Source organism: Humulus lupulus, chromosome X (assembly GCF_963169125.1).
Source record: "Humulus lupulus chromosome X, drHumLupu1.1, whole genome shotgun sequence".
NCBI lineage: Eukaryota > Viridiplantae > Streptophyta > Magnoliopsida > Rosales > Cannabaceae > Humulus > Humulus lupulus.
The window spans coordinates 7,947,111-7,962,869 of NC_084802.1; the positions used below are offsets into that span (position 1 = coordinate 7,947,111).

At 32.3% G+C, this 15,759-nt stretch overlaps 1 protein-coding gene across 1 annotated transcript; it reads right to left on the bottom strand.

Moving 5' to 3' along the window:
- Positions 1 to 313: 313 nt before the first annotated feature.
- Positions 314 to 2,404, bottom strand: LOC133805458 (uncharacterized). Its single transcript, XM_062243644.1, has 4 exons — positions 951 to 2,404; positions 635 to 857; positions 479 to 547; positions 314 to 319 (listed from the first exon to the last, which is right to left on the bottom strand). The coding sequence occupies exons 1-4, from the start codon at positions 2,402 to 2,404 to the stop codon at positions 314 to 316; spliced, it is 1,752 nt and encodes a 583-aa protein (XP_062099628.1).
- Positions 2,405 to 15,759: the final 13,355 nt, after the last annotated feature.

Sequence of the window (15,759 nt, forward strand, 5' to 3'; positions counted from 1 at the left end):
GAAGATACCCACTAAACAGAAACCAACAAGAAATTACTTCCAATTAACATTGATATCCAAAATTATACTATGAAAAAGTTCCAAAAATCTTGAACATATAGCTTGCATATGAGTAAAAAATTTATACCAGTCATTCTTTACCTGCTAGCCTATATATCCAAGCACTAAATATGTTAAAATATCCTGCTTCAAAATAATTTATAAAAGTTACAACCATCCAAGCAAAAGGATAAATGTTACAAAAGGAGTTCTAAAAGACAATCATAATGCTAAAATCTGTCAGTTTGGGATGCAATCCTCCTGCTTTTCTTTGCTAAATCTGTTGATAAAAATAGACATATAAATGGTTAAGTAGGAAATATTCAGGCACTACATCAAAATCAATTTCACATACACACACGTATATATATATACACGCATATATCTATTTAAATAAAAAGAGAGGAACAAAATATATGTTAGAAACCATAATACAAACCTGGTTGGTGTTTGTAAATGGTATGGTTGAATCAGTAGAAGTATGCTGAGCAACATCAGGATTGATGTCCTGCAAATTAAGTTATAATAATGGCTAAGATTTATATTTATATAAAATATTCTCAAGTACTTTCAGTTTATAAAATGAAAAACTTACTGAATTTTTCTCTTTATTTCTAGCACACGTTCTAAAATTATGACCTGTTACACCACATCCTGAACATTTGATTGTGATGTACCTCCTCTTCATTTTACTTCCTGTTCGAGGAAACATTTCATCAAGCTCTAATTTTCTACTTCTCTTTGGTCTACCCGGTTGAATCTTGGATATAGGCTTGATCAATCCAACGTTACCAGTTATTGGCCACTCATCTTGATTCCTAATTGGGAATATCTGTTGTGAATAGGCTTTCAAATAATACTCCTTCGTGTACCATTTACTTACATAAGTTTATGGATCTTCCTTTCTTTGCCAGATTGCAGCCACTGCATGACTACATGGAATGCCAGTGAGTTCCCATTTTCTACAACTACATTTCATTTGCTTCAAGTCAACATAGTACAAGCTACCATACATAGTGGTAATTTGGTAGATGAAATCCGAAGACTTGATAGGGAGATGGCTTCCAGCTATATCCTTGTTCTTCTCAATAATGTCTTGTATCCTTGGAGCAATGCTAGAGTTCCACATCAATACTGCATGCCTATTCTTGGTAAGCCTCTGTAGTAAATACATTCTAATTCTTTCTAGCATGGATAATATTGGTCTATCTCTTGCAGCCAATATTGCCCTTGTCCCATTAAATGTCTCACACAAGTTATTCAACAAAATGTCACACTTTGGATGAGTCCTAAAGTGTGATCTGCTCCAATGTTGGGGCCCTGCTTCCATTAACCAATCAAAAGCAAACTCGTCAATTTTCTTAATCTCTTCCATCACACCTTCAAACCTACGAACACTAACCTCTCTTGCAGCCTTCCATAAGAGCTCCTTGAGCTTTTTATCTTTGTAAACTTTGATAAAATTCTTCTCCAAATGCCTTGCACAATGCCTATGCTCTGCCTCAGGTACACCTTCCTCCCATAGATCTTTTAATGATTGTTTCAAGCCTTTTTGCTTGTCCGTGATGAATGTCCAATGGTTGGAGTTCTCAATTTTTAAGTCATCCCTCAAACAATTTAAAAACCAACTCCTAGAATCTTTACTTTCAATCTCTACCACAACATATGCAACAGGATACATGCCATTGTTTGCATCGATCCCAATAGCAGTCAATAGTTGTCCAGGATGCGGTCCTTTAATATGACAGCCATCTAACCCAATTACTGGCCTACATCCAACACTGAATCCTTCTTTTAAACCAGAAAAGCAAATGTACATTCGCTTAAAACGTGGCCTCCCATTGTCTCCTGATTCAGTTAAAAACTCAACTGTGGAACCCTTATTTGTGTACTTAATCTCCTCAGCATAGTCCCATAGAGCAACATACTGCTCTTCATAAGTGCCTTCAATAGATTTTGTTGCAAGTTTTCGAGCTTTATAGGCCTTATCTTTGGAAATTTCAATGACATGGTTTTTGCTCACTTTTTCCATAAATGAAGAAATACTCCATTTATCATTACTCTTGAATTCATTTAAATACTTCTTACTTAACCATTTTGAAGTAGCAAATCTATTATGGGGCTTCCTAGAGCATCTATGCTCACCAACATAAGTTTTGATGACAAATGTTGAACTATCATCAATCTTTGAGGCAAAACACACCCAAGGACATTCAACACCTCTACATTGTGCTCGAACCCTATGAGAATCATTCTTTTTGAACCATATGTCTCTTCCATTCTGTATAGCATATTCCCTGACTGCTTGTTTGAATAGTTTTCCAGAAGAAAATACTAAGCCAAGCTTTAGTAGCGGTCTCTCCATTTCAGCATCAACATCAAACTCAAGCAAATCAGGTAGCTTTCTTTTTTTTTGATTGCCTTTTAGGTTTGTGTAACTTGCTGAGTTCATCTTCATTTGAAACATCCCCATCATCAGAACTATCCTCTCGTGTATACTCTTTGTCAGAGCTATCCAATGGCACATCTTCTACATCAATCTCTACTACCATTTTCCCTAGTCCTTTTAGATGTATTTCTGCATTGTCTTCAACAACCAATTCATCATCACTTTGTTCATACTCAGGATCACCTTGATATTCATTGTTGGGATCACTTTCACTAGAACTATCACCTTCTAAGTCTACCCTCTTCCCATGAACACCCTCACCCACAATAGGCGTAGAGGAGTGAAGATCTATACAGAAAGAAAAAAAAACCAAAGAATGAGAAAAGTATGGTCTCAAATACCTATGATATACTTTCTCAATTCTTTAATATATATTCAATGGGTCAACAACCACACAATAAGACACACACACACACTATCCAACAACTAAATCAGACCCCACAAACATATTTTCCAAATTTCTCTGGCCTAGAAGAATATAATCTATGTCACTAACCCAAAATGACAAAAATGCACTTACAACCCCCTGACCCTTTTTTGAAACTTTATCAAACAACAAAACAAACCAACTATTCACAAAAAAGAGAAGAATATATTCACATTCATTGAAAAAGAAAATATTCTCTTCAAAGTCATAATTACTACAACCAACCAAACTTACTTACCCATCTATTCACGTTTATAAATATCTGTATGTGTATATATTCATAAATATATATATATATTCTCTTCAAATCATATTTACTACAACTCACCAAACTAATACTTACTCACTTTTCACATAACTAACAAATCCTAGAACATTAAACAAAATAACAAATCAAAAACAAATTTTGAAAACTTACTGTGAGAAGATGCTTCACCACCAGCCATGGTCTTCAAATTTTTCTTGAAGGAAAATACACCAAAAAAAAAACTATCTCAGATTACCCAATTTTTTTCCCTTTAATCAATTGAAAATAAAAATAATATTGAGATTTGAAGATGAAGAATGAGGGCTCACGTTTCTCAGTCCACCCAAAATGGTTATGTTCTTTTTTTTTTGTGAAAAAATTACTTATAATACTTTTACAAAAACGTCATTCTGTCATAATTTTATACACTTATGCCCTTTTTAAAAACACCAAATTTCTAATCTGTTAAATTATAAACGGAAGGACTGTTTTTCAACATGTACAGTAATTCGGGGGGTATTTCAGCCAACCAAAAAAGTTTAGGGGGCAAAACTCTACATCTGCGATAATTCAGGGGGAAAAAAGACAATTTGCCCTATTTTTATTTTATTGTAAAGACTATTAAACCCGGATTATGTTTATTTTAAATTATCAATAAAGAAGGCAACACTTTTTACGATTTATTACGTTAATTTTTTTCAACATCTTTATTTTTTACAATTAAAGCTAGAATTTAGGGTGTTACAGGTTTAATCGAACTATTTATAATGTTCATAATTAATAATAAAATACTAAATATATCCAAAAGTTGATGAAATTTGATTACATACAACCTACCATATATATCATAAGAGTTTATCTATTTACACATTCAATAAAATTACTATTAATTCGTGTTAATGATAATAAAAGATCATTGGTATGATCGACTATTTATTTGTTCCTAAAATATGAATAATTATTTAACATTTCAAGAAATTATCAATAATGAAACGTACATATATATATTAACAAAAGAACAATACTCGACCATATGAACGGTAACACTAATAATGTTGAGTAAGACCAAGATTATATATTCATAAACTTATGTGTAATACAACAATTTATTAGACCTATGATAACAATTTTAAAAATAAATGATAATCGTATGGTTAGATAAGCATAATCGACAATGATCACAACAATCTTAGTTCATAATCACAAAGTTAATAAGTATTATTGTTGATCTTAGATCAATCTAACAACTTTATACCATTGATTAGATATTAAATAATTATTAATTAATGAATGATACTATATAAAACTATAATCACTTATAAAAATTAAAAAGAATTGTGTATTTAAATTCCTTAATACTTTTACCGATGCAATTTTATCTTTTACTGGCGTGTTTATGACTTTTACCGGCGTGTTCAGAAGACTTTTGCTGTCGCAACATCGTAATGCGCTGGCAAAAATACCACCGTCAAATGAATGTTCGTATAAAAATCACTTTTTTCGGCGCAATAATGCCTAGTGCGCTAGCAAAAAGTAGGTCGTAAAAAGTATGCAAACTTTTGCTGGTGCAAATTGCCACCAGTGATAGTGAAGTTTTTTGTCGATGCAATTCCAAAACGCGCCAGCAAAAGCCCCATTTCTTGTACTGTACATCCGACATCCATAATATGTTTTAGAAATACATACTTAGAGCACTCCCAATGGAGTGGCTAAAATGTCTTATTCTTTATAATATAGAGATTAAATGGTTAAATAGTCTTCCAATGGGTGATGTAACCTTATATTTTTTTACCTAAATGAATAGTATTTCTCTATATGTAGTGAAACACTATTCATCAAGCTATAAATATTTTATTATTTTTTATAAACTTTTGTATATGTATGAGTGTGATACTATTATATTTAATTATTTTATTTCTTAAAATGAATAAAATATTTTTAAAAAATATAATATTTAAATGATGTAGAGAAAAATAAAGAAGTTGATGTATGGTATAATGTAAAAGTTTGAGTTAAATTATAAAAAAAAATATGCTTTGATGATGTATTTTGTAATACACTTTCTCTATAATATTTATCTAAAACTCACAAAAACATATTCCTTCAGCTCGTTTATACATATATTTATAATAGATATGCACAAATTTCAATTAATTCATATCTACATTTACATATCTTTTATATAATATTTTAATATTATTATTTTTATTCATAAGTTTTCTCTCTCCCATTTAGTATATATTTATTATTTCTTTTTTTTCAATTATTTTATTTTACTTTAATTAATAAAATATGTTTAAAGATATAACATTTAAATGATGTAGAGAAATATATAGAGAATCTGATGTATGATATAATGTAAAACTTAGAAGTAAAATAGAAAAATGTGTATTTTGATAAGGTATTTTAAAAGATGAAGTAGAGCATCTATTGAGAGTGCTCTTAGCTAACGTATATGGAAAATAAAATTATCGCTCGACTTGAAAGTCATAAATTAAGAACTAAATTAAGATGCATAATTAATTTGTAACTTTGACTTCATCAAAATATCATTTAGGCAACTTTCAATTTATTAGAAATATATTTGATTATATAGAATAAAATAGTCAAATATTAAAATTAAAAACTCGAAACAAACGAAACCCTGGAGTTGGTATTTGACAACAACTAGGTTATATAATATATATATATATATATATCAACTTGATCTAGCTAATATAAAATTATGTGTCAACATTAGGGTCTCAATATCTTTACAAAGTTCAGTTTCTGGAGTTTAACGTTGTGTACGTATATAACTATGAATGTTTCATGGCAATATTATTAACTATTTTGAATTGTACGTAACTTATTATACTCGTTGTTTCAAATAAATTTATACACTATTTACAATATATGTATATAATAAATTTAAATGTATTTTTCTTTCTTTCAATTTACTCCATTTTTTATAAATTGGAGAATTGATGAAGGAGATAATTAAATTGATAGAAATTGATCGACTTCTCAAAATTGCATATGCTAAGTACTATTTTTAGTAGTGATCTCTAGTTATAATTATTATGTTTAGTTCATTTATTGGTGATAGTAAATTTATATAAAAATCAGTCCAAAAATAGAATTAAGAAAGCACACATGTTACATTTCATTTTTCTTTTTCAATCTTTCACTGTTTCAAGAAGTCAAAATTAAAAAAAAAAATCACGTTTTGATTTTCATGACAAATAAAATATAGAGAATTCTTTTTTAAAATTCTCAAATTTTTATTATTTTTTTAAAAATATATATAATAATTCATATTCATACGAACATAATGAAAAATAATAATTCAAACTTAAGTAATTATATCAAATACTATATATTATTTTATTTTTGATATAAATTGTGTTGTTTCCATAAAAGTATACTTTTGGAAAAACTTTCCATAGTTTAGTATCCACCAAAAATAAAAACTATCATTAGTTACAAAAAAAAAAAAAATTGATGACTAAAAAGTAAAATTAAATAACAAGTTGTTACTAATGTAGTTTTACTCACATTTAGTCACAAATTTTATAATAATGGCAGAGGTATCATAGTTTTTTTTAAAAAAAAAAATCTTGCTGCACATCTGGACCGAAAACTCGACAACCCACAAGACCCGCACCCAAAAAACTCGAGAAAAAGGTGAAACCCATTTTTCGGGTTGGATTAGGTTAAACCCGACCAGAGGGTTGGGTCGGGTTCGGGTGGTGGAATACGGTAACTTCGGGTTCGGGTGTAACCCCAACCCGACCGAACCTAATTTTTTTTTCAATTTTGTATTATTTTACACTTTTATCTTAAAAATTAAAAAATAAATTAAAAAAAAGAAGACTAAATTTTATATTTTTGGAGTCTATGGATTTTAAATTTTAGAATTGAGTGAATTGCAATATCCATTAGCCAATACTTAATAGTTTTATAAATTAAATTTTTTTTTATTAGTAAGTTTCTTAGCATATAATAAAACTTTTATGTACTAGGAAGTATATTTTTAATTAATGGTAAAATATTAATCACTTAAAAGTTCACAAAAATAAATAGGCCAAATTATAAAAAATTATATTTAAAAGTCTAATTTTGTAAGAAAAAAATGGAACTAAAAAAAAAGGGAACTCACCAGAAGCTGACCCCAACCGAGATCACATAGGTCAGGTTTGGTATTAATTGTCCCCCACTCGAACCCAATACCACCCGAACTTGACCATCCTAAATCCGAACCAATCCGAACATAACTATACTCAATAAAAATTCGTGCATGTTCGACAAAGAAAACAGGAAAAGGCAATTTTGTAAAAATGCAGCTCAATGAGCTTTACTGTTTCATTGAATATTTATAGCAGTACAGGGGCAATTCGGTTACAACTGAAATGGCCAAACGGCATTACAAATTCCCAATCCCGAGGAGCACAAATATCAAGAGAATATTTCTACAACAACTTAACAGAAAGCAATTGTACAACCAATGATTAGCTAATCATCACTAAACTAATCAACACATTAATCAACCTCTAATTAAGCTGACAGTAACTAAATGGTAACCATTTGTAACTCATTTTCTAACACCTCCTCTCAAACTATGTGGGGTATTAACCACACCTAGTTTGTCAATAAGAAAATGAAACTGTGAGATAGGCAAACTTTTTGTCAAGCAATCTGCAACTTGATCAGATGAGGGAATATATCGAATATCCAGCTCTTTAGCCAATACTTTGTCACGCACAAAATGAACATCAAGTTCTATGTGCTTAGTACGAGCATGGTAAACCGGATTTGAGGCTAAAGCACTTGCTCCCATGTTATCACACCAGGTTATTGGACACTCTGACAGAGGAAACTCCAGTTCTTTTAGCAGTGATTGAATCCAAGTTATTTCTGCTGAAACTTGTGCCAAGGCCCTATACTCCGATTCTGTGCTGGACCTAGAGATGACTGCTTGTTTCTTTGATGACCAGGACACCAATGTATCACCAAAGTACACACAATATCCAGCCACAGATCTCCTATCATTAGGGCAACAAGCCCAATCTGCATCCGAGTATCCTGTCAAACTTAGCTTCTCACTCACTTTGATGTGCAACCCGTGATCTATTGTTCCTTTGAGGTACCTTAGTACTCGTTTAGCTGCTGACCAGTGACTATTAGTTGGTGCTTTTAGAAACTGACTTAGTCTGTTCACAGCAAAACTAAGATCAGGTTGAGTATGTGTTAGATACTGCAAACCACCAATCAAACTCCTGTATTCTGTAGGTCTTTCCAGCAATTGTCCATCTGTTATGGACAATATCTTCCCCGAGCTCATAGGTGTAGGATAAGACTTTAAATGAGTCATTTTGTACTTCTTCAGCAACTCAGAAATGTACTTCCCTTGTGATAAATACATGCCTATTTCATCCCTGTATACTTCAATTCCTAGGAAGTAATTCAACTCATTTAAGTCTTTAAGAGCAAATACCTTATTCAGTTTCTCTGTAAACTGCTTCAGCCTTGTTGGATTATTGCCTGTTATGATGATATCATCCACATATATTAACACTATCATTATCTCAGTTGGTGTTTTGAAAAAGAACAATGAAGAGTCTGCCTTGGAATTCTTGAACTGCCATTCTACCAATGTCTTCTTGAGTCTGTCAAACCAAGCTCTCGGTGCTTGCCTTAATCCATACAAACTTTTGTTCAGTTTGCATACAAAGTCAGGGTGATTTTTATCTTCAAAACCAGCAGGCTGACTCATGTACACATCTTCAATTAGATTGCCATTTAAGAAGGCATTATTGACATCTAATTGCCTCACTTCCCAGGACTTAGCAACAGCAATGGTAAGCACCAATCTCACTGTACAGGCCTTGACAACTGGGTTGTATGTCTCTCCAAAATCTATTCCAGGTCTCTGGTTAAACCCCTTTGCGACAAGCCTTGCTTTGTACCTCTGAAATGTACCATCTGCATTTGTTTTTATTCGAAACACCCATCTGTTTTGTACTATATTCATTTCAGGCTTTCTTTGAATCAAGGACCATGTGTTGTTCTTCAGCAAGGCCTCATTCTCTTCCTGCATAGCCTGTTTCCAGCCAACATGAGCAAGTGCCTCTTCTACTGACCCGGGCTCTTCATGCAACTTTTCATCATCAGCTGTGCATGTGTACGTTTTTGGTTTGAAGATGCCATCCTTAGCTCGGGTTATCATATGATGACCAATGTGTTGCTGAGCAACTTCACTCCCTGCATGCTCATAAGGCTCAGGTTTAGTAGCATCAATCGACTGAGCAGAACCTGATTCTTCCTGTGTTGTTTCAATTTCTGGCAGCTCACTGTCAACACTGTTATTTTGCATATTCTCATCAGTATTAGGCATAGTGATTGTTACCTCATTTTGGACAGATGCTCCTCGGGCAGGTGAGTCTCTATCAATCTGAACAGCATGAGTAGGTTGGCTAAGAAACTGAGAGGTAGATGATGTATTTGGTGGAGTGATAAACATAGGAAAATAAACCTGAATTTGTTTTTCTGACTCATGAGTGTTGAGAAAACCTGTTTGAAATGGAAATTCAGATTCATTGAAAACAACATTCCTAGAAATATACACTCTACCCGTACTACTTAAACACTTATATCCTTTGAAATTCTCACTAAAGCCCAAATTAACACACTTAGTAGAATGGTACTGGAACTTATGGTTCTGGTATGGTCTTAGGCAAGGGTAGCAGGCTACACCAAAGGTTTTAATGAACTTGTAGTCTGGTCTTTTTGAGTACAGAATTTGAAATGGTGACTGATTATCTAAGACTGCAGTTGGGAGTCGATTTATTAGGAACACAGATGTTTGGAAAGCCTCACTCCAAAATTTTAAAGGCATATTAGCTTGTGCCAGCAAGGTTAATCCCATCTCCACTATATGCCTATGTTTCCTCTCTGCTCTGCCATTTTGGGCAGAAGTATGAGGACAAGAATGAGTGAACTCAATTCCACTCTCATTGACCAGATTGGTAAAGGCTTGGTATTCTCCACCACCATCACTATGCAGTCTTTTAATTTTTCTATCAAATTTATTTTCCACCAGGTTTTTAAACTGTATGAATGCATTTAAGGCATCGGATTTAAGCTTGAGAGGGTATAACCAGGTATACCTACTATGATCATCGATGAAATGAACATAGAATCTGAAATTTGTGTTTGACATAACTGGGGCAGGTCCCCAAATATCAGTGTGAACCAGTTCTAAGGGAAAATTAGCTCTATTGGAATTTAACTTGAAAGGTAAACTGTGAGATTTGCTATATTGGCATGCCTGACAGAAGCTAACATCATCTTTCTTGAAATTTCTTTCATTCAATTGAGCTAAGATCAGATTCAAAACATGATTAGAAGGATGTCCTAACTTTCTATGCCATTTATCTTTAACAGAAAGTACATTAGGTGTTTTCTTGGAAGGTAATACAGAACTTTTGACAACTGAGGAAAAAACAGAAAAGGTATTTGGCTGAGAGTAATTTTGTGATCTGGAATGTTGGACAACTCGAGCATCTTTGACAGGTTCAAACTGATAGAGACCCTCCTTAAGAGTCCCGTGAAGCACCTTCCTCCTTGTCACCTTGTCCTTCACAAAACAATCACTAGATGAGAATTCTACAATCACATTATTGTCACTGGTCAATCTAGAAACACTTATCAAATTCTTAGTAATAGCAGGAACATGTAACATCTCATTCAGTACTAACACATCATTTTTATGTGTTTTGATTGCACCCGAGCCAATATGTTCTATTCTCAACCTATTACCATCACCAACAGTTAAGAACTCATTACCAGTATACTTGGATTTCTGCTGCAGATTGTTTACTCCAGAGGTGACATGATTGCTTGCACCTGTATCTGCATACCAAGCATCATCCTCAAGCATCTCGGGTGTTGCAATGAATGCTGAAGCATTTTGACCACCTTTGTTTGCCTCTGAGTTGTTTCCAGTAGGAACAGATCCCATGTAAGACTCATTATATCTATTATAACAGTGAGCTGTTGAGTGTCCATACTTGCCACAAACTTGGCATGTGGGTTTTGATCCAGTGGATCTTCCTGCACTTCTTCCTCGACCACCAAATCTGCCTCTATTAAATCCTCCTCTGCTTTTATAGTTTCCTGAACCAGCACTAGCACTTCCAGATGCACTTTTGTTAGCCACATTAGCAGTAAAATTTGATGCATTATTAGAGGTCTTACCACCTGAAATTGTACTCAACCGATCCAACTTGCTATCAAAGCTAAGTAAGATGTCCTGCAAGGTTTTCCAAGTAGTTTTCTCCCTGGATTCGATTATCAAAACTACTGGCAAATATTCCACATCTAATCCAGACAAGACATTAGATACCAAAAAGGTTTCAGGATATGGATCACCTGCCAAAGCGAGAGTATCTGCCCACTGCCTCTTAAGCCTCAGATAGTCTGTCATGCTTGTTGAGCCCTTTCTGACCGTCTGTATCTTTGTCCTGTAATCATCCATCTTAGCTTTCGAGTGTGCACCAAACAACGCCTCCAGTGCACTCCAATGTTCTGCTGAGGTTGAGCAACCCATAACTTCCATAGCAATGCTTTCAGTCATAGATCCATAGAGCCATCCCATCAACAATTGATCGTTCACCATCCACTATTCAAACTCAGGATTCACCTGAAAACCAAAACCAGGTTGACCTCCTACTCCAGCCACCGGAACCAGCTCCGTCGGCTTCTGCTTAGCTCCGTTGTGATATCCTTCAAGTCGATGTCCTCTGACTAACGAGTTCACCACTGTCCTCCATAACGAGAAATTGTTCATGTCCAACTTGATCGAAAAGGGCTGATTGAGCGTACTTCCGAACTGTGGAATCACCACGCTTGACGCCGTAGCACCATTATTGGTGCTGAGGTTAGCTACGTTGCTACCACCGGGAGACTGAGCTACATTGCTACCTCCGGGAGACTGAGCTGCTGACCTCTCACCAACCGGTGGGGTCTGATCTCCGGTAGCCATTTTGCCAAAACCTGGCTCTGATACCAACAAAGAAAACAGGAAAAGGCAATTTTGTAAAAATGCAGGTCAATGAGCTTTACTGTTTCATTGAATATTTATAGCAGTACAGGGGCAATTCGGTTACAACTGAAATGGCCAAACGGCATTACAAATTCCCAATCCCGAAGAGCACAAATATCAAGAGAATATTTCTACAACAACTTAACAGAAAGCAATTGTACAACCAATGATTAGCTAATCATCACTAAACTAATCAACACATTAATCAACCTCTAATTAAGCTGACAGTAACTAAATGGTAACCATTTGTAACTCATTTTCTAACAGTTCGGTATTAGTTTTTCCCCACCTGAAACTTGAAGAACCCGAACCAACTTGACAACCGCCCGATGTGCTGCTCTAGTTGGTTGTTGAGGAGGACTTGCATGTCAAAAACAATTTATAACACCTAATAATAATAAAACAAATATATATGGGTTGTTGTTGCTGCTTGTCCTCGATCATGATGAGAAACACTAACCTATATTTTTTTAAAACAAAATTTTTACTTTACATTTCAAATTTTGTTGCTAATACAATAAAGATTTTTGTAAAATACTAATGATTAAAAATAATAACTAACACAATAATTTTCCAAATATAAATTATATTAAGAGAAAAAAGTGGACAATCAAAACATATGTCAATAAATTAATTGAGTCAAAATTAAGGGTAGAATCAAACAGAGATCGATCGAGGTATATGACTGACTGAGTCTACTTAAACAATATACAAAGAACAAACTGAGAAGTATCAAGCCTTAAAAAATATAGATGTTGTAATCTAACCAATTAATAAAATGTCATAATTTAAGACCAATAAAACTTCTAACCTTAGCTATATATATTGTGTACCTTTATATATAAATTATTCAGCTGAAAACAGTATTCAGTTTGTGACAATTCAAAGTCAAAATATATGCAATTGAAACTTTAGAATTCACATTGTTGATCGAGAATATATATATATATATATATATATCAAAGCATGAAAACAAAAGAGGAGTAAACGAAGACAAGGTAAAGATAAGTTTAACACCTAATATATTAATTGATATATATATATATATAGTTCTTAATTCCCACCATAGTTTCCTAATAATATAATGTAAAATGTATATATATATATATATATATATATAGGTAGGCAGCTATAGTCACTAAAGACAAGGGGATTTTAGGTTGTGCTAAATAAATAATGCTTCTTTTGACACATTCCCTTCTAGTAGTTGGCAACATTGTGTATGAATTTTAAGTAATAATTACTTTCTTTTTTAATGTTGAATAAAAAATATATATCGATAATTATTTACCCATTTAGTTTTTTTTTAATGAACTTGTACTACAATGGTAATATTGTGTTTTTACTATTATACTTAAAAAATATAATTCTATCAAATTAAATTTGCTAATTATAATTGTAAGGCAGGGATGATTGGTACGTTGGTGATTAAAGAATTCATTCAAGTATTGATAGTATAAGTGAATTATCAGAATGTTGTTTAGATGTTTCCTAAGTTTAATTTATTTTCTAAAAATAAAAATCAATTTTTTGTTAAGTGATGTTCCAAACTATATACATCCAAAAGAAAAAAAAATATGGTATGCCAAACTATATAATGATATGTATAATTAATTTGAATTATTAATATTTTAAAAAAATAGTGCAGTTATAAAATTAATTAGAGCATTTATGTATCTATATTCATAGTATATTATTACTCACAAATTATATGCATATAATATTATTATACATAACCATTGTACTTAGAGATTCCTATCATTGAAAGAGTGATCTTATTAATTTTCTTAAAAAAAGAAAAAAAGAGTATTGTTCTATAACATCTTATGTAATATTTAAAAAAATAATCAAATTACTCTTAAAAAAAATGGTCAAAAAGCACTCTATTCTCTGTTTGACTTTTTTTTACCTATTGCTACAATGTCTTCTTTGTCTTCTTTACACTATTATTCAACTTGTAAATAATATATTTTAAAAAAATTTCATTTTTTTCTCATTATTATTATTTTTTATTTAAAATGAATAAAAAGGATTAAAAAAATATATATAAAGAAAAAATAGAGAAGAATTACATGGTGTAATGTAAGGGTTAATTAGATATAGATGTAAAAGAATAAAAAAAATAGGATTTAGTGGTTTATTTTAAAGAATAGAAGAGAAAACAAGAGACTGTTATAATATAATATAGGACCGTGGTGACAGGAGTTCCTGATTATATATATATATATATATATATCGAAAAGGAACAAATATATAAACAAGGCAGAATGGTCGACCAGAGCTTCTAGTAATTTTTTATTCACGGGGATGTACAGTATTATAAAAAGTAAGGTTATTAAAAAAATCAAACAGTTGATTTACTTGGAAATAAGGAAACCACAACCACAACCCCAACCAACGAACTTAAATTAATTAATTAAGACCAATAGCAATAGCAATAGTTCTGGTTCTCTGGATTTGGTGTCTATAAATATAAGATATTACGAAGAAACAAACATAAGAATTAATAGGAGTAGCAGTGTTCAAAATCAAGTGTACGGACACATGGACAAATCCAAACAGCCAACTACTGTTTCTCAACCTCAAAGCCCTAACCCTGCCACCACCACCATTCCTGTTAAGATCTCTCTCTCTCTCTCTCTCTCTGTCTCTGGTTTTAACGTAAGAGACATATATAGAAGCTGTTATACTAGGAATTTTATTTTGAATGATACAGCGATGTCCAATTTTTAGAATTTTTTCGGAGTTATATATATTTATTATGGAAAATGAGTTTCACTTTGAGCTATATCGGTAGAGTTCTTCAGTGTTCTCGACCCGTGAATATTTTTTGACGTGATTTTTTCTATGACTGTGTATATTGTAGTTGTTTAGAGCATCTTGCAAATTTTTTGAAAATTCCAAATAGTTTATAGTACCGAAAACTAAGTTTAAATATGTTGCTTTCCACTCGCATAAAAAAAATGAGTCACGTGTGCAACAACATGTTTGAACTTAGTTTTCAGTACTGTAAACTATTCAGATTTTTTTGAACATTTATAGGATGCTCTAAATAACTATAATATACACGATCATAAAAAAAAAAAAATCGCACTGAAAACGGTTCACAAATCAAGAATACTGAGAGCCCCTCCGGGTAGAAGTTAAAGTGATCCCATTAGAACAAGTGTCCTATTTATTATATGTTTAGTTAATATATACTGTGACTAAGTATATACTGCATGAGATAAGAAAGGGTGTTAAGTTAGAATACCGGATGCACGTAGCCAAATCCTTTGATTTTCTGTTCAATATATTTTTTTTAAAGCAATATTATTTTATTTCTTTAGAAAAGACGAGTGTATAGATTTATATATGTCTCACCAAAAAAAAATTGAATTAACAAAAATTTCAAATAATTTATATTTGGTTTGGTTTGAATGATAAATTGAAATACCCAATGCATCCATTGTATGTGTATATATGTATAAAATAATTGTTGGGTATTGTTTTAAATTACTGTCATTAGTTAC

What these genes read in the sequence shown, in the direction of transcription:
- LOC133805458 (XM_062243644.1), bottom strand. Translation starts at nt 2,404, where the DNA reads ATGGAGAGACCGCTACTAAAGCTTGGCTTAGTATTTTCTTCTGGAAAA. An exon ending in CATGCAGTGGCTGCAATCTG is followed by an intron (nt 858 to 950) that starts GCAAAGAAAGGA and finishes ATTCCCAATTAG; the next exon opens with GAATCAAGATGAGTGGCCAA. An exon ending in GAAATAAAGAGAAAAATTCA is followed by an intron (nt 548 to 634) that starts GTAAGTTTTTCA and finishes CTTAATTTGCAG; the next exon opens with GACATCAATCCTGATGTTGC.